This window comes from Triturus cristatus, chromosome 8, assembly GCF_964204655.1.
Source record: "Triturus cristatus chromosome 8, aTriCri1.1, whole genome shotgun sequence".
Lineage (NCBI taxonomy): Eukaryota > Metazoa > Chordata > Amphibia > Caudata > Salamandridae > Triturus > Triturus cristatus.
Window position 1 is genome coordinate 996,035,144 of NC_140591.1, and position 20,788 is coordinate 996,055,931.

The window sequence follows — 20,788 nt, forward strand, 5'->3', positions numbered from 1 at the left end:
CACTTGTGGCTTCTTGAGTGCTACTTTCTTGGACAGCAGGAGCAGGTTCTGAAATACAGAAGAAATGTGGTTAAGCCACAGAGGGTAAAGGATGACACCTTCAATCAAAAGCATAAATGGTTCCTGAATGTATTACCATATGTGAGCAGCACCAACTATTTTGAAATTGAGGCCTACATCGCCCAGTATTAAAATAAACACAGTTTCTCAAAGAATATCTCAAGTCCAGTGTATGTTAATCACATTGTGTTAATACATTTATACATTTTATAAAAACCCCATGTCAACACTATGGCACAGTCCCTGGAGGCTTAGAACATGCCTTCATTCCTGCCAAAGACTGTCGCTTTGAGAAGATATAGCTAGTCCCACCTTCGAAAATCACTATAGCACATCAACTAGGCAACCTTGTGCAGCTTGGGACTTCTCTGCTTTCCTTAGCCACTAACATTACTGCATTCCAAAAAGAGAAGATCATAGAACAAACCACAATATTGGACTCCATGGACATCATCTAACTGTCCTTATTTAGGTCTGTGTGAAAAATGTGTTACATTTGTGTTATCTCACCCAATTCTCAAAATGCCAAGGTTTATTAAATGTGTTAGTTTCTTTTACCGAAGCCAAGAGTCACCCTGAAGCACCTTCCCCACCACAGTTTCATCTATGTGGAACCAAACCTGTTGGACATGGCCCTCCTTAGAGGATTTTCCTAAATCGTTTTGCGTTTTCCTCCTGGTTTTTGCGGATTCTCTGTGCATGGCCTTAGGACTATGAGCGCATTCCCACTGTACTGCAGTGGGAAAGTGCACATGCCCCTCCTACACATGCCAGGATGGACGCTCACATAATTGGTTTAAGTGCTGTACCTATGAGTGCCCTGGAAAAACGGTACACCATATACCCGGGGCTACAAGTGGGACGAGGCACTGAGGGCCCGATTCACAGAACTAACTTAAGACAAAAACCTAAACTTACTACCATTTTGGTATTCACAGAAGGCACTTACTCATTTTGGCATTCACAGAAGGCACTTACTCATTAATGTGTAAGTGCCTTCTGTGAATACCAAAATGAGCAAGTGCACTTACTATTTTGGTATTCACAGAAGGCACTTACTCATTGATGAGTAAGTGCCTTCTGTGAATACCAAAATGAGTAAGTGCCTCCTGTGAATACCAAAATGGTAGTAAGTTTGGGATTTTGTCGTAAGTTAGTTCTGTGAATCAGGCCCATTGTGGGCCACCCACCCGATTGGCCTGATAAACATGTAACACGCCTGCTAATGCAGACCTGTGAGGACGCACTGGCACTCGAGCTTATGTTTGTATTGGGTTTTCTTATAAAGTGCACATATCACCCCAACAGGGGTCTCTCTGCGCTATAGCAACTCCAAGTTGTATAAGCCCTGACTGGAAGAGTGCCAAAACACTAAAAACTAAAACAGCTAGGTCTTTAGAGATATTTTTAATTGTTTAAAATCAGTGCATGGGCGCAATTGCAAAGGAAGCAGATTCCAGTGCTGGGGGCTAAATGTGAGAATGAGCGCCCACCAACCCTGGTAATTCGAATACGCCAGGGACATAGTAAGAGTCTCCCACTCGATCTTACCAGTGCAGTTTACCCGACAGATAGGACGGCCCACTTCCATACAAAGCTTAATGGACAAAGCAGAGGAGTTTGAACTCGGCCCATTTTTTTATAGGCAGCCTGTAAAGGGTTCTGAGAATGGGTACTGAGAGCGAGTGACGCGTAAGATGACTAATTAACAGTGCTGCAGGGTTTTAACCACCGTGAGTTTGGAAAACAGTCTTTCGTTCATTGCAACCATTAAAGCATTCCCATAGTTAAGGCGACTAATTAACCCCTTCGCCGCGGCACGAATTCCGCCGCGGCGCTGGGGGGGTTCGGGGTCAGCACAGCGCCGCCATGCTTGTGACGGAACCACTCCGTCATGAGCCACGGGCGCGCTGTGCTCATGACGGAGAGGTTCCGTCATGACTCCGCCCGCTCGCATCATTCGTCCGCACAGGCGGGGAATCAGCACCGCGTGGGCGGAGCGGCCGCAGCGGCCGCAGCATGACGGAACCACTCCGTCATGAGCACACGGCACCCGTGGCTCATGACGGAGTGGTTCCGTCATGAGCACGCAAGGGGTTAAGAGGGCCTGGACTAGGGATTTCCTAGTCTGCAACAATAGCCACTGGAAGACTTTCCTGAGGAGAAGCATGACTCCAAAACAGTTTCCCACAATAGTATTCACATGTTTCCTCATAGAGAGGTTTTCATCAACCAGAATTCCTAAATTACTTGCTGACACTTTAGGGGTAGGAGCCGGGCCCAGATTAATGCAGTAACCAGTTCTCTGACCACACGGAGCTGTCTTTTCCAAAGCACACAAGCTCAGTTTTTCTTGTGTTTAGCTTGACTGCATCCATGAGGCAATCTTATCCATACAATTACAGAATATTTCTTTGGTAGAGTCCAGATTAGGTCCCATTGGGATGACAACTTGGGTGTCATCTGCATGAGAGATGACCTCAAACCCAAATGACTTTATCACTTGGCCCAATGGGGTCAGATATGTTGAAAAGTGTGGGACTCAAAGGAGACGTTTGCAGCATCTCCCTGTTTAAGGCAGGGTATGAGAGCAAAAGGACCTTAGCTGTACCGGAAGGGAGCGCTCACTCAAGACATTTCACAACCATCTTAAAGGCTTCCCCCAAACACCTCCAGTTTTTAAATCAGGACTGAATGGGAGATAGCATCGAAAGCTGTAGAAAAGCTGCTAGTTAGGAATTCACCAGTGTTTCCTTTACCTTACCAATAAAAGGAAGTAATAATATAAGTCTGAAATTTGCTAATACTTTAGGATCAGCTGAGGGTTTTTCAAAAATAGGTTGGACACTCGCTGATTTCCACTTGTGCTGGACTGTTTCCAGGCTAAAGGAGAGGTTAAATAGCTCAGTGAGGGACAGGAGGAGTGCTGGTTCCACCATATAGGGAGGTGCTAAGACCTCTGGTGATCCCGACTTAATTCTATTTAGCAGCATTTTGATTTGACATGGGGACACTATATGAAACTCCTCCAAGAGAGCAGGGCGAGATGTTTCTGTGGGGATAAAAACTACCATAGTTGCCTGCATAGTCTCTTTTACAAAAGAACTGTACATTCTGACAATTCTAACATCAAAATAATTGGCAAGCTCCTGAGTAAGGACCCGAGAGACTTCGACAGGTTCAGCTGAGGCTATAGGATTAGTAAATTCCTAAAGTATCTTGTACAATTCTTTAGCAGAATTTCCCGCTTTGTTAATTCTCTTCAATATGTGGAACTTCCTTGCTGTTCTTAAAATGTTGTGGTAAATTCTTAAAGCCCTTTTATAAATTAGTTTGTCTTCAAGAGATTTTGAGGTCCTCGGTTTGCGTTCCAATTTCCTGCACACAAATGTTTCCTTCTTTAAACAGTCTGTAAACCATGGGGACAACCTGGGCTTTGATTTAGAAAGTTTTGATTTAATGGGGACAATTTTATCAAATGTTTGAAAAATGGCACTCTCGAGCACTGCTAAGACCACATTCACGTCCGTCTGATCAGCTAGAGAATGGGGAAGAAAATGAGTTGTAAAGGTGGAAAGCACCACTTTTCTCCAAGGCGTTAATGGCCTCCATGTGTCTGTCCTGACATTGTGGGGCCCTCCCATACCAAATTAAAAGAGAGGTTAGAGGTTAGGCATTTCTAACTCGTTGGCCAAATTTGAGCAGGCCTTCCACCACCACTGGAGCAACTGGTAGGTGAAAGGCAGGGCAGGTACACATGGTGTTCTATGCCCAGGTAGTGAAGAACCCCCATGTGGGTTTTCCCTACCGAGGAGGTCAGCTCTGCCCATGGGACAACATCAGGGTGTTGCTAATACTCTTTTAGTGGCCTTAGGGCCTGGGGAGCTTTCCAACTGTAAATTCAATGTGGAAATGTGAGCGCCCTACCTACAGATGTTAGGAAGCGGTTCTGAAAGGGTGCTTCTAAACATAGGTCAGGTCTGCACCCAAATGTGTGTCAAGCCTGCCATTGCAGGTCTGTGTGTGCAAAATTGCACTTATGCTCAGGATGCCTTTTCTAAATCAATGGATAATTCTGAGAAGACTATTCATTACCATTGGAGCATCCCTTGGGTAAGTCCTGAGGGGTGAAGCATGTGGTAGGTGAAAGGCATGGTGGGTACACAGGTGTGTACTCTACCCAGGTAGTGAAGAATACCCATGTGTGTTTTAACTAGTTATGAGGTTTGCTCTTCCCATACATTAAGATGGGGGAAAGGTTGAAATTACTTCAGGCTTTAATAATATATTGCAGTGGAGCAGCCCCATCAAATTTCCTATCATTGGATTCACAATGATAAACCCTCTCCCGTGGTTAAGGTGGTTTTGTTATTAAGAGCTTAGAAATTCCTCAGCTAGAAAGTGTCTATTTCTCTGCTCTAAAACTTTGTGTGCCTTTCAGCTTGATTTCAGTCCACACTGGAGTCTGGGGGAGTACATCTGTGAATTTCCCAGTGATAGCTATAAACCTTTGGCATGCAACTGGAATGACAGACCTCTGCCATTTGACGGCCTAAGTTGATAGATTGGAGGTAGAGGTTTTGACACTTGGCCTCTGGGAGCCAGTTCATGGCCCCACTAAAGGTTTAGATCTGCATTTGACTGTCTCATGACAAACAGGACTGGAATTTAGGGGAGGCATCTATGGTGTAAAAGAAAACCCTCTGAACCACCTCAACTTCAAAAGCACACAGCAGTATAACGACTGGTGCCATATTTCAACAGGGTAGCGATACACTTGTGGGGACGTGGGACCAAAGAACCTCAATCTGTGTGGTGCACACTGCCAGAGGAATCTGTTGTGTAGTAGGAGGATTACTGAAATTGAAAGGGACCATGTACCTTTCCTGAAAAGTGGCTGGCCTAGGTTGACTACCTGCTGCTGTTTGGCACCCTGAAGTGTGTTACCTGTTCTCTTGTGGAGGTCTTAGGGACATCAAAGACCTCCGGCGAGGGACCCACACCATTTACCTATGATACCTGGAGAGCGGTGTCCACTTAAGTGCCCACATTCTCAGCTGGGTTTCCAACTGGTAGCGAGGCATGAGCTTGGAACCAAGAAATGTGCCTGGAGACCAGACTGCTTTGTGCAGAACCCCAAAAGTACTGACTGCATCTAAGAAGAGGGGCCCCTGCATCATGGGGACCTCAACACGCATTAGCATCTTGTTGGTGCAGAGCGGATTCACTGGTTGTGGGATCCAGCGTGGCCCACTTCCTCAATCATGCCGCATCTCTCTCGTGCGACACACTGACTGCATGCTCATTACATGTGGTGTCCTATTCACAGGTTGCGACCCTCGGAGATGAGGGCATTTCTATAGTAGTGCCTCATTCTACCTTGTGTGGCATTGGTATACTCGTGCCTGTGTGTGTGTTTGGAATTTCATTGTGTGACCCGTAACAAGGTGGAACAGGCTTTATGCCTCATTTTCAGGGAAGTAAGGAAGTTTGTGACTCATCATTTAGTGTGATTGGTACTGTCTGGTGCAACTCATACCAAAGTGCACTGGATGTGGTGCCTCACTTCCAGGGAGGTACTGAATTCAAACCTGTTCGTTGTGTGTGATCGGAACTGTCTGGTGTGACTTGAAGCAATGCGCACCACACTTTGGGCCTCATTTCATTTCCAGGGAGCTACTGAGTTTGTGACTCTTCACTGTGTGTGACCGGGAACTGTCTGGAGAGCTCCTATCACCACGCACCAGAAATTGTGCGAGGATTGCCTGGGTGAGACTCTGAACAACATGTGTCTGCCAGGGTACCTCCTCTCCGAGAGGCCCCCATGTTCCATTCTCCATTCATTGACTGTTCCTTTTGGGTTCCCAGTGCGGGGGACCAACTGCCCTCTTTCTACCTAGCACCTGACAACATTGTGTACCAGGTAGTTCTGTCAGGGTGGTGAGAGTGATTGACTGGGCTGCAGGAACACTTTCAAGAAGCTATTGGAAGGGGGTCAAGAGACTGTGTGCCCACCTCCTGTGATTTGAAGAACTGGGCTGTTGCCAGAAGGTCCCTTGTAGATACCTTTAGAGTGACCAACTATTGCCCTCAGCCCGCTTCTTCTCCACATCCTGTGGTTGAAGTTCCTGAGTGTTGGCCAGACCACCATTTGATGACTGCCTCCTAATTTGTCCTGCTACCTACCCCCAGCTTCTTAAATGGTTTGTGCACCATTAGTACCAAAGTAACACCCACATTTAGCAATAAGAAACAGGTGACCATTCTAAGTTTGCAAAGGGCCTTCCACCACGCTGTAACATTAGTTGCTGCATTTTTGGTAACGTTTGAGCATTTTGAGCTAGAAACACATTTTTTGGGGTTCAAATCTGTAGATTATGCAGCAGATAATATATTATGTGGCAAATCCGGAAAATTTCTAATTATGCGAAAATCGGTACATCTGAACAGTCGCATAATTCCAGTGGCCCTGCTCATACATAAGACTAGGTCCAGAAGTGCTCCTCAGGGGTTCCTTCTTTTTTGTGTCTCATTGAGTTTATAGTTTAGCTTCTATGGAAATGGGAAAGACTACACCTGAGGTTACCAAGCCACAGCACAGACTACCATATCAAATAATTACTCTCTATCACACATAATCACACTCTACATAATTCCTATACACTAAATACCACATCATTTCTATCCACATATCACTGCACAAAATACCACATAATTCCACTACATACAATGTACATCCACTGCAGTCCTAAAAACATTAGAAAAAAACATTTACATTTACAACGCCAATAGCCCTAACTTTCGCAAATACGAGACCTATTACATTGCAAATGCTTCTTTAGCTAGCAGTCGTGCTTGCAGAGTGGTGGACAAAGGCGGCTGGGCCTCCAACCAGCGCTCAGGAATTCAGCTGCATACCACTTACAGGAGGTACCAGAAGGGCTTCATGGCCCTCAAAGTCCCTCAGGAGTAAAGTGGACTTCATTCCTCAACCAGGAGTGTGCCAGGAAGTGCATTTGCAGAGTAGTGGGGAAAGAGGCCGTGGCCTCCAAAGACCTCTTAGCAATCCCACTGTGAGGGACTTACTGGAGGTAACAGGAGGGGTAGTTGGCCACCAAGCATAGTTAAAACCAGGTCTGGGAGCTGTTGGCTCCCGTTCTGGCGCAGAACTGGACAAATGACATGGCAGTAGCCTCCCTCCTGTCCAGTCCCTCCCCTGGGAGGGTCCCCTGAATTGTCCCACCCTTTCCTGAGGGTACTTAAGGGATTACCTGTGGGTGGGTCCCTAGATTCATCTTGGGCCAAGATTCAGTCAAGATTCAGTTCAGACACCACTTCTTCTTCTACTATCTGGGCACTCTGTACTTTGCTGGACTTCGTTTGGGCCAGACTTTGTTTCACTTCCAGTCTGCTGCATCTTTTGTGACTGTGCACCATACAGGAACCTTCCAAGGCTTGTGGGCATCAAAAACACCTGAAGGAATCTCCCTTGAAGTGAAGGAGTCACTTCCCTGCATTCGCAGGCACCGCAACTAAGCAGACCGGTCTGCTGATCCTGAGCTACTCCGGACTCCGAAATGTTCTGCAACACAGGTGGTGGTTCTCCACAGCTCTTGAGGCCTGCCGTCTCACCTAGTTAGAGGCCGGTATCTCTCGTGGGAGGCGCAGGAACCGAACCCCTGTGTACCGTATCGACTTGCAGTTGCAAAGGCTTGTTGGCTTCCTTCCACCAAGAACTTCAGGCTCCAAGTAGCCCAATCTCAAGCACCTCCAGTGACCAAAGTCTTCATCCACATCACATCGTTTGCACTGTGGCCTGCATCTTTTGGTGAGCTGCTCGAGGTCCTCTTGTAACTCCAGTGCCTCCGACCTGTGGGTCCTGTTGAGAGTTACCTTTGTTTCTTTTGGGCTCTTCTGATTGCATAGGGTCTGCCCTGACTGCCCTGCTTGTAGTGAGTCCCCTGGATCTTGCTGCTCCCAGCATTGCACCTTCTTCAACTTCTACATTGGTTGCCTTTGCCAAGCCCTGTTGGTGCTCCCTCCGGACACCGACCCCTCAGCACTCGACATCTGATGTGGGACACCTTGTGCACAACTCCTGGTCTTTCTCAGCACTGCCTGGTCCTCACAGCTGCAGAATCAATGTCCTCTTCAACTCTCCTGCAACTCCCAACATTGGTGGGCATTCTTCTTCCAGATCTCCTGGTCACTTCTGAGTGACATAGACTCTGTCCCCCCTGCTTGCAAGTACCTCTCAACTAGAATCCACCTTCGGATTGAAAAAGGACATTTTCTCCTTATTCAAAAACAGCACTTTCCTGAAGTCCTCTATTGGGTTCGACAGCGGTTTCCGACACCACTTCACACATATGCACTCGGCTTCCCTTGTGTCGGTAACGTGGGTACTAGGGTGTCCATGGGTGGGGTGGCTCTCCAACATTCTGTCTTCCCCTTGGACTCATCAGGGTCTACTGGGAAGGGTTCTTCATCTTTAAAATTCCAACCACGACTTACATGTTGATTTGTACGGAGCACGCAGTCGTGTTCCCACACTGCACATGCTCTATGTGGGGTTCCTAGTCAACTCACCTTGGGTGGTTCTTGGGTCCCCAGCACTTCTACGTCCTTTCAACGTTGTCTTGACCCAAGTCGTGGTTCTTATAAGACTTTCTTAGTATATGGTTTGGGCCCCTCCCCCGGGGACCACTGTGTATTTCGTGCTATTTACTCGATTTCTATGCAAAATATTGTGTGCATTGTGTATATCTCTGGGTAAGAGATATATGTATGTGTTAGACAGTATTATGTAAAAAATACATTTTTTTATAAATACCTTGTGTGATTATTTTTCACTTAATATATACATGTAAGATTGTGTTCTGGAAAAACAAGCTGCTGTACAGTCCTTCTGGACTAAGCCTAAAGGCTGCTCTCCACAGCTACCACTTAGAGAGCTCTCTATTGTTGTCTAAGACCTCGTAAATCACCATAAGGGTTGTCTGGACTGGTGAAGGGTGTCCACTTACATAAGTGTACATCATATACCAGGCCAGATTCTCACAGTTTGTGTTTCCACATTATTGAAAAGTAAGAAATGCACCCTGGTGCGGGTCATCTGCTTTCCTATTGTGATTAAGGTTAGTGTAATGCCTGCGAAATGAAGCGGTGTAAGGATGTGGCTTGCGATTGCAGTGCCCACTTCTAAATCAGGTAGAGGTAGAGAGATAGGGGTACATTTATCAAGTTTTTACACAATGCAGCGTAGCGAGCCATCCTGCACATTAGATGGCACATTCCTGCTCTCTGACTGTGCTTGCGCACAAACTGCTGCCTAGCCCCAAAGCAGGCACCCTTGCACCATGGTGCAAGGGTGTCTGTGTTGTAGGCAGGATTGTTTTTGAGCAAGAAGGGACACATTCCTGCACAAAAACAATCTTCTGACGCTTTTTCCTCTTTCTATGTTTGTTGCAGAATATTTCTCATTGTTTTGCCTCCCATGGGAAGGCATAGCAATTTGCATTCCTAAGCAGTGGCAAATATTCATGCTCACATTGCATATTCTCAGCCCAGTCTGCATTACAGCCTCGTTAGAGAACATGCCCAGGCTCCCATTCCCTGGCTGAGTGCCGAACCACGGCGCTCAGACGAATCACAACACTGCATTGCTGCATTGTGATTGACCATGAGGAGCCTGGGAGTCCGGGTGCTTCCTGTTTGCATCAGAGAAACCAAGAAGAGGACGGAGAGGACAAAGGAGAGGCGGCGGCAGGCTGGCCGACCTGCTGGCAGGTATGTAAATGAATTGCCCCCCTTCCCGTCTTCTCCCCTCGCCGCCCCACTGCTGCTTCCCGGTAGTAGTCACCACTGTTCCCAGGTCTTCCACTAACGGTAAATCTGGGTAAGTGCCAAAATCCATGGGTGGATAAGTGGGAACACACAGACTATACCCATGGAATGCCTCCCTGGGGCAGAGTAAGTGGTAGTGGTAGTGATAGTGATCTGCCATGTGTTACTCCACATGCACCAAGCCACGCAGGGCCGCACAAGGTGGCCTTGCGTGGCTTGGTAAATGTCAGTCAAGGTTTTGTGTTGCCCTTGAGCAACCGTACATGGCCACCCTGGTAGATATTCCGCATAGTGAGTCAAATGTGCACACAGACAATATGTAGTTATAATTTTCATAGCCTTATACATTGTATTAGAGCTAATATAGTCCTCCTGGCAAAGTGGTAACACCCCAATCCCGTGCCCTATCCCCTGCAGGAGACTGTCTGCTCCTGATTACACTGTGAGCCGTAATAAGAACTGTTATTACTGCATATATCCAGAAGAGACTTTAAAGACCAGTGCTATTAAGCAATCTCCACTGTACCGAATCAGTAACTAAAATATGCTCTGCTGATGTGCTTATCGAAATACCAATAAACAAATGTGTTAAAAATACATTGTAGTGGAGCAACTCACATGGATAAAAAAGTTATAATCGATATCGCAGATATTGCAGTGCCTACATACTGTTCTGTGGCACCAGAGTGAGGTATTGCTTATTTGGGCTAAAGTAAAATATTGCAAAAGTACGTAGACAGTTTGTCGCTCATTACGCCTTTGCTTGCAAACTTATCATTTCTCTTGGGATACATGGCAGCCCATGCCAGCAAGATAAACAATGACAAATGTTATTTGTCACCTCTCATAGAACTGCATTTTTAGACAACAGCACTTTCCCTTATGAAACGCATAGGTCATCTATCCGTAATATTGGAAATGTAGAACTACAAACCCCAGAATGCACAGTGCTAATGACTTGAAACCCGGATTGTCATGATGATGCAACTTGCAGTTTGTCTAAATATTCTGAGCAGTGATGTTAAAGTGAGGCGAGGGCAGGCAAACGTGGCAGAGTGGGAACTGTCCAACTGTAGAAGTGATCATCTTTTAACAAGGACTGGCAACATAAGGCTTATATCTTTCAAAGAAATACTATTCTGGGATTTCCTTGAATCCACAACAGCTTACACTACCTTCATGTAAAAGGTGTTGAAAAAATAAAGGTAACAAAACCAAGTACCGAAAAATGTGATGTGGAAATGATGTTGATTAAAGAACTCTAACTTTAGCAGCTACTTGTTTTAAGCCAAACAATGGCACCTTCTCCCAGAGAAGAAACACATACATTTCATGTCACAATTTCAGACATTGTTTACGATGTGTTTCCTATTGCCATTTATATCCTTAGGGTGCGGTTTGGGCCCATCTCTTTCAACCCTTTTTTTGACCAGCCTTTTTGCCCACTAGCTCGAAACTTAGTCTTTCCCATCTTGAAAAGTTGAAAACATTTAATAAAAACTATGGAGAGATGTCAGCTAGACCTGCTTTGAAAACTTATATGGGCATGATACCGCCTTAATTCCAATACAGAGCTGAATTGTTATGCTTAAGTGGAAAAAGGGGCTAGGCCGTTGCAGAGGGAAAATGTGTAAAACATCTACAGTCCCTACCCAGATCTTCTATTATTCAGGCAGAAACCGGCAAGGAATCTTGGGAGATAATGGTACGTGTGGCACTAATAAGATTCTGGTAACGCCTGGAGTGCTGGAGGAGTGAAAAATATCACAATGGTATAAAAATGGCTGGATAAACTAGACCTTCCAGTTCTCTCAAGTGATGGCAGGGAGATGATAGAGGCTGAAATAACGGAGGGCGAATTTAGAGAACAAACTAAACATCTAAAAAGAGGAAAAGCAGCAGGTCCCGACTCCCTACCGGGAGAATTATACAAAATAATCATAGAAGAATCAATTCCAGAAATGGTAATATTGTTTAACTCGATTTATAAGGGAGAGGAAGAGATTCCAGCCTCATGGAAGGAAGCCATAATTACATTGATCCTTTAGCCCACGAAGGATCCAAAGAGTGCGGATTCGTACTGGCCCATCTCCCTTCTAAATGTCGACTATAAAATCTATGCTGGCATTTTGGCAGGGAGATTGGCCAAGGTAGCTCCCCAGTTAATTCATATGGACCAAAAGGGATTTGTTCCCAGGAGGCAGATCCAGGAACTGACTTTGTCCTTGATGGGATTATCGATTTAGCAATTGCGCGATCGTTCCTCTTGGCGATAACAACTATAGATGCCGCCAAGGCATTTGATCGCGTGTGCTGGACGTTTCTATGGGCGGTGATGGAATCAATGGCTGTTAGTGCGGGCTATATCAAGGCCCTACAGCTAAGATCCTGGTGAATGGTGTGTTGACTGAGCTTTTTAAGATCAATAGAGGTACGAGGCAGGGTTGCCCACTGTCCCCTCTCCTTTTTGATGTTTATATGGAACCTTTAGCTCAGTATTTGTGGAACGATGACCAGATAATCCCCATCCACTCATTACGTTCTTGCAAAGTGATAGAATCAACTATTAGCGACATCCTGAAGATATCACTAACACTGTCAGCGGATCTCATATTCTTCGGGGTGTACCACGATCTAGAAACAACGCTTGATAGTAAATCAAGCGGGTTGCTTCTCTATCTGGTATTATTGGCAAGACAAGAGATTTGTAAACACTGGATAGACTCTGTACCACCACATCCTAGTGGTTGGTTGGCGGCAGCCAGGTGGATATGTAAAGTAGTAACAGATGGAAATTTGCCGCAAGCAAGGGATGTGTGGAAGGCCTTTGTTGATTGGTCGAATTAGCTGGGACAATCTCTTCTTTTTTTTTCAGGAGTCCTATGATTACAGCAGAAAATGGGGAAGGTGTCTGTCCCGCAGGACGAAAGAACCTTCTTTAAAGGTCTGGCGAAGATGGGAAGGGTCCATACTATATAAGGGCGCCAAGACATGGTCCTTGACCCATAAGACGCTATGCTGACATGAGGACAAAAAAAAAAAATATGAGTGAATTGAAATGGGCAGAGAGAGTTAGGGAAACCACGATTTGCAGGGAATTGAAAGTTAAATTGTGCCATCATAATCTACAAATTGATATCGCAAAACGAGAACTTAAGATAATAGGGAAAGAAATTTCTCAAAACCAGGATTGTCAGTATTTAGTGGGGAAAGAATCTGTGCGCTTCATGATTAAGGCATGGCAGGCCGAGTAACAGTTCATGTACATAGATATACTATCTAATTGATGGCATAGAAATGAAATTTTGAGGTTTCGAATAGGAATTAGTCCTGGTTATGAGAACAAAGCGATAAAAGGGGCTGTGATGGATCCTGAAGGAAAATGTATCTGCTACCTAGGCATAAAATGTGATATATTTTGCAAATAGTTTTAGATTGCTTAAACGTCCTTGATGCATGGAAACTGTTTCTACGTCCAGTTTTTTTAAAATATTGTATTAAAAATTGTACCTAGGCAGCCGATTTGTTAGCTCAAGAGTCTATAGAATTAGACATTTTAAACATTATTTTATATGATGAATTGTATGAAAATTGAATTTTTAAGGAATCAGGATTTTATGTAATTTTACATCTATTTTATATTTAATAAGATGGTACTTACATAAGATCAAAATGTTTTTATGTGTTTAAGGGTCAATGGTCTAAATAAACAATTTCTTTTGATTGACTGGCATTTTGACCCAGTCCAGAGGAGCCTTCCCCTTTCACATGGTGCTGCTGGCTGCCAAGGTTGTATTATTTACGCGTCCAATGGATTGCTTGCAATGAAGTATATATGAAGTATTTCATAAGTACAGGCCTCTCTACTGAATCCTCAGTGATCATTCCCCCCCACTTTCCCCTCGAGTCTACTCCTGCTGGATACCACCACTGCTCTCTTCCCCTTATGTGGTACTCCTCAGCATCCCTCCTTATCATTCGTCCTTCCTGCCCTTCACTCTTTAACCTGGGTTCTTCTTGTCCCTCCCACTAGCTACCTTCTCTTGCTCCACCCTCCCGATTTTCCATCTTTACCCTTTGGGCTCCTTGTTTGTCCACCACCAACCCTACTTGTTACTTCCTCCCTCATTTCCCTGTGTCATTCTCATGCACACACTAACCATCTCTTCCTGTTCCTTACAGTAGTACTTCCTTTCCTTCTTTATAAATAAAGCTCCCTCGCCATCCAATCTTTATTTTGCAAAGAAACAAGACTGTACCGACGGCAAGTGAACCTTCAATATAGACAGTCTATAGGTTCTAAAAATCTCTCTGGCTTTAAACTGCTTAAACTTGGTTAGTAAATACTTATCATTTTTCTGTACCAACGTATTATACAGAGCTTCAGTGTTTTTAATATGTATCAATTATAATAAATTTGTATTTTTGATCATTATATATATATGGGTCCCTCTTGTTCTCTATGTCTTTCTTCTTTCTTTCTTTCACTTTAAGTTTTTTTATTAATATGTTGTCTGATTATAATTTGTAATTTCTTGTGATTGTTGTATTTTGTAAAATAATTGGTTCTTGAACCACTGTTTGGATTAAATATTGATTGCCCCTGGTTCAGGTGCCCATGTGGTTGGTAACACTTTAAGTACAGTCGTTCGGCTGTGAGGGCTCCTTTTGGCTTCCACATTTTTGCCTGAATTAATATGGCTATTGTCGATGCCCCAATGTATTCAGAGGAGTATATAGCTAGGATTAAAAGTGGTACATCACTGTTGGGCTCAACAGTGTTGCCACCGATTGTGAATGAATCACAAGCACTACTTGATGAATTGGAGCAGTGCCGCAAGAAGCATGTACGAACAACCTTGCATGCTCTAATGATGACTGAATACCTCCAAAATGATGTGATCCCTGTAGGATTGCAAGTACAAAATGTGCCGGTAATTTTCACGAATGACCCCAAATTCAAAAAAGGATTTAGCCATATAGGAGTTACATGCTCTTGCCATTGGCTTGTCCATGGCATTGACACGGCTTAAGAGCAGAGCAAAAAAGAATTGGAAATTATTGCAGACCTGGAAAAACGTCTAATGGAAAGGAATGTGGTTGCTGACACCAAAGCAGCAGTTGAGAAAGTTAATAAATCCATTGCTAAATTTAAAAAAATCAAACGTAATAAAAAAACAAATAAAATACAAAAAGATATAGCTATATTTGACCAAACTAAATGTCATCCTTATTTGACAGATGAATTTTATTCTCAGCCAAGACAACAATATGCTGAGAATTACCCTATGTGGGGACGGTTCAAGAGAAACACTACTGTGACTTTCTCAGAGTCGTCAGCTAGTTCAGCTGAAGATTCTGATAAAAGTATAAACTCCCGTCCTGGTACTTCAAACTCTGGGTATGTCCCTCCTTTTTTAAAACAGCGAGGATGTGGGGGGAGGGGCAGAATGAGAACCAGACCATCGCAACACCAACATTGGAATTTTCAAGCAGGGGAGAGACAGACCCACAGGAAGTTCTATCAGTGATGGCTTCCTCAATAGAAATTCCTAATGCCAATACTATATCTGAAAATATTTCTATTTTTAATTTGTCTAATCATTTGTTGTCCTCGACTGAGGTTTCTCTTTTGTCCAAAGGCTTAAGTTTTGTCCCTACGGAAAAATCTTGTTTGTTTGATACCTAATTGCAATGACTCCAATTTTTTCGCAGACTTCGTTTAAAAGCTTTTCTTCTCAGGGAATACCATGACCATGACACATGGGGGCCGATGCCAATCCTGGGAAAAGGCTGTACAAATCGTTGTATGGAGCGTTTTTCCCGTACAACTCGTACCCGGTAAACTTTTCTTACAACCTAGGAAGTACGATTCGTACAGAAAGCCTCTTTCCATACAAATCATACAAAAGACCATACAGCTAAAATAAACCAACGATTCTGATCCGGAACAGCTTGCACGCGACGCCTGTATGTATTTAAGCAGCGGTTTCCGGCCCAGCAAGTACGATTCGTCCCTACGGCACTCCGTACGGCTCTTTTCTTACGGGAGCCAAAATCAGCCGTAAAAGCAGAGTCCCCAGGGGTACGAGTCGTACAGGCATACACCCCCGTGCGTTGTGTATGTACGGTGCGTACCCCCAACATCGCATACCCCAACATCGCGTATCCCAACATCGCGTACCCCAACATCACGTATGTACTGTGCGTAACCCTAACATCGCGTACCCAAACATCACGTATGTACGCACCGTACAGACGCGCTGTTGGGGTACACGATGTTGGGGTTCAAGATGTTGGGGCTACGCACAGTACATACGTGATGTTGGGGTACGCGATGTTGGGGTACGCGATGTTGGGGGTACGCACAGTACATGCACACTGGGGGTACACACCGTACATACAAAACACACGGGGGTGTATGCCTGTACGACTCGTACCCCTGTACGACTCGCACCCTGGGAACAACTTTTCCCGGGATATGAGTCGTACAAAGTTCGCTTCGTAGCGGGTAATGGCATTCCCCGTGTACGGGACGTTTTCCGTACAAATCGTAAATCGGAAAGCCGGTCCGGATCGTACTAGTACGATCGGACTGCATTTTTACAATTTGTATGGAAAAGTGTCCGTGGGTCGACCCTTGAACCACTTTGCAAATATATTGATATCTTTATAAAGGGTTTTGCAATTGGTACTCGTAGTTACGTACGTGACAACGGTGACATAATTTCACAACCGGAAGAGATGCAATTTTTGCCGGATTCGGAATTGTTAGTGTGTTTGGACCTTGAGTCCTTATACACCAACATTCCTCAATTGGAAGGCAATGAAGTCATTAGAAAAGTATTGGACACACGTCCATCTCCTGTGCAGGTCCCGACTGAGTTTATTATTGAACTCTTAACAATTTCATTAACACGGAATTATTTTGAGTTTGATGGTCAATATTTTTTACAGATCATAGGAACTTCTATGGGGGCTTCTTATGCCCCCAATTTTCCTATATTGTATGTGGATAATTTTGAACAAAAGTTTATTTATGATTGTGACAAAAATCCTTACTTTTCCAGCATGCGCCATTGGCGGTGCGATATTGATGATATTTTTTTCATTTGGACTGGCACTAATTCTGATTTACGTTTGTTTTTGGATTGGCTTAAATTAGGTTCTGTGGACTTGAAGTTTACTTCACATGTAAGTAACTCTCAAGTTGATTTTTTGGATCTGACAATATTTCCTCATGAGGGTGGACTAAAGACTAAATTATTTACCAAACCAACTGCACAGGATACGCTGTTGGAGTACAAAAGCAATCATCCAAGAGGTTTAAGGGATGGGCTGCCCTTCAGGCAGTTTCTGTGTATTCGTAGAAACTGTGCTTTTAAAGAAGACTACTTCAGGGAAGCTGAGATTTTAGTAGAAAGATTAGACTACGAGGTTACCCACGGATTTTGATTAAGCACTCCATGAAACGTGCATGGTATAATCATCGTGAGTTTTTATTAACTCCCAAGACTAAAAAACAAACCACTTGAATCCCTTGTGTAACTACTTTTGGGACGAAAAGTAATCTAATTTCTGGAATTATTAAAAAACATTGGCCAGTGGTGGTTTCCATAGGTATCACACAGGAACAGTCCCTAATTTCCTACAAAAGAGGAAAAAACTTGAAAGACCATTTGGTGCGTGCGGCATTGCCCCAGATCGAATCCCCTAATTTAACAACTATGTGGGGTTTAAACAAGCTTGTAGTACACTACAAATGTGGTGGCTGCCTGTTGTGCAGCTCTAGTTTAAACACTAAACAGTTTGTGCATGGGAATATTTGTCATGATCTAAAAGATTACAACAATTGCAACACACAGAATGTTGTGTATGCAATTTGGTGCCCATGTGATCTTCTTTATGTAGGCCAGACTACACAAAAGATAAAAACTCGTCTAGGCCAACACAAAAGTCGCATTCGTTGTAGAACTGAGAATTGGTATCACATTATTTGGAATACAACCATGCTCCATCGGATATGCGATGGCAGGTCATTGAACTAATACTCTGTCCCCAAAGAGGAGGAAATATTGCAAATATCCTAAATAAGACTGAGTGTCGTTGGATACTCCGGTGTGATAGCATAAATAATGGCCTTTCTTCCTTGGAGGAATGCCAATCAATAATATTCAGTTAAAGTACTGTTGTACAATGGACAATTGTTTGTGTGACAATGTGACAGTAGCAAGAGCTGTGTTACACACCTTTGTGTCTCATATAGTTTTTGCTATTGTTGTGGAATTATATATTGTCTTTTTTCTGCAATGTTATGCCTGATGAAATATATATTTACAACATGTATAGATTATATGCCTTTGGTTCTATTGTATTGTAGCCACATTATGCTAATTGACATTTATGGTGACGAAGAGCATCGTTAAGATTGTTTGTATTAAAGGCTATTGTAATCTGACCATTTTGTATAATAGTTATGAATGTCCCACATGTAATTGTCTTACCATCAATGTGTATTGTGGCATGCAATTGTCTATAATATGTGACACAATGGTATAATTAAAAAAATTAAAAAAAATGTAAATTTTTCAACGTTTATTATGGCATGCAAATTGTCTATAATATATAACATAATGGTATAATTCAATTTTATTATGTTAAATTTTCAATGTTTGAGGTAGGTTTCTTTCGTTGAGAAAAAGTCTTGCCCCTCTCTTTGATATGACTGCCCTCTTGTGGCTTGTAAAGTTGAACACACGACTATTGGGCTCACACTAGACATTAACTTCGCATTAAGGCTTTCATGTCAAATGTCAATATAGACTCTTGGGCGTTTTTTGATTTTTTCTTTTATTTTTATAATGGTTTTTAACCATTAAACAACATTATTTATGTTGTTCTGTAAGGTTATAGAGCTTTTCCGAAACTCTCAGAGATGGCCGATTTAATCTTGCCTAATTTTTAGACCGTTTTCTATGTCCAATGGTCTTGAGACGCCCGAACTAAGATGGTGCCTGTACTCTACCCCCTCCTACTTCCGTTTTTTGTATATAGCGACGTGGGAAATCACCTTTATTTATAAATGCGCGATACACAGACGTAGTAACTTCCTGATTTTGTAAGCGTGGATGCGGAGATTGCACGTAAGTTGTTGCGCCGAACTAACTGTTCATATGAGACATTTTTAGATATATGACTCTTTATTACGTGAGTTCTGTATGAGAACGATAAGGGGCTTTAATCTTTCATGGAACGGTGCCGCAATTTTCTTAAGATCTGAAGGCATTTTTGTATAGAACGTAAGCACGGACGAAGAGTGACGCTATTGAGCCTTTTCCCTTTTTAAACAAAACGAGCCTTATCCCTATTTGGTTTATATCATTTATTGTTGTGGCGGTTACATAAAAACAACCCATTAGATTTTAATATTTGAACAGCGTTGTTGCCATCGATTGTTGTGGATTAAATGCCTTCGGAACGCACACTTGTGTGACAATAGTGCTACAGGGAAGGAAGGGTGGTAACCACTAAAACATTTGTTTAACCACCCACTTAAAATGGCAGTCCTTTTGCTATTTGTTCCAATTGCAAATTGAAGTGCACTTGTATTGCTTTATCGGACGCATTGTCTATTCTTTTTCAGCTAAATGGCAGCGTAATTTGATTGGTAATTTAATTACCGAACGTGCGATATGATCTGGGAATAATTGCCCATAGACGTAGTACCAGAAACAAATCTTATTTTCGTGCTATAATTATACCAGGTGTAGACATCATTCACCTCTAGTAAGTGTCTCTCAAACCACTATTATTGTCCCCTTATTTGACAGACATCGGGTAGTTTGTAATTGCTGATTTCCCTTAAATTGCAGTGTGTGTGTACATACATCTTTTGGAACCTGATCCGAATGCTGAAAAAAAAAATTCAAAACAACGTCGGACTGCTTCTGAGAATTAGGCACATATTATTTTTAGAAACAAAAAAATATATTTTTGTTTGTGGCACTTTGGTGTTGAACTTCTAACATCACTTCTCACTTGGGATGCTTATAATGGTTCTTTTTTCTTTTTCTTCTCCTTCTCTCTTTTTTCTTTTTTCTTAAAGAAAGAAGCTTACTTTAATATGTGACCCCTGGATAGATACATTTATATGTATATTTATGATTCTAGTGCAATAATCAGATTCCAGATTTTCAGCTCCCTACGTAGGGTTTGTTAGTTTTCTCCTCATCATACAAAATCTGTGTTGATTCTCATTCACATATCTCACTCTATGTCATACCATTAGAACTAGCCCATTGAATTTGTTAACCTTACACCTAACCAATCCATGCCTTTTGCAAACCTTAGCATTGTTTTTCCTTTGTTTGATAGATTTGTCAATTTACTGCAAGGGATCTTGCAACCCACAGTTTAACTACGGATGCTCGTGCGAGCACTCTTGGCTGTACTGTTCCCCAGAAATTAGTAAGTGATATGTTAGTGCCGGTATAGACATTTGATGTCTCAGTATGATTGAGAAGCTCGTAATCTGATCTTGTGTCTTCTCTGTCTTTACGAGCTCTGTTGAGCCCACTCTCCTTGACTGCACAGCCTGATTGTACGCGCTGTTGGCCAGATTAGGTAACCACTATGTTTTAGTATGAACATTCACAACCTGCCAATAAGGACCACCCCCCTAATATGGAGTATCAAATTGCTTTCAGGTGCTCCTTTCACACAGTCCTGATCAAGACCCCACTCTAAGGCTTTAATCCCCTTGAACATCCTAGGGGTCGAAATGTTGACAACTACTATTATACAACCCCCAACGACTGAACAAGTGTCTTCTAACGTTATGTGTTTTTACTGAAACAATTGACCTGTGTTAGGCCGGATAGGT

At 43.2% G+C, this 20,788-nt stretch overlaps 1 protein-coding gene across 1 annotated transcript in view; it reads right to left on the reverse strand.

The window, feature by feature from the left end:
• Positions 1-20,788, reverse strand: part of LOC146805332 (cilium assembly protein DZIP1-like) — a 1,720,714-nt gene that overhangs the window by 757,306 nt on the left and 942,620 nt on the right. The window contains exon 14 of the mRNA XM_085622543.1: positions 4-48. Coding sequence (XP_085478669.1) covers positions 4-48 — 45 coding nt within the window. The remainder of the gene's footprint in view (positions 1-3; positions 49-20,788) is intronic.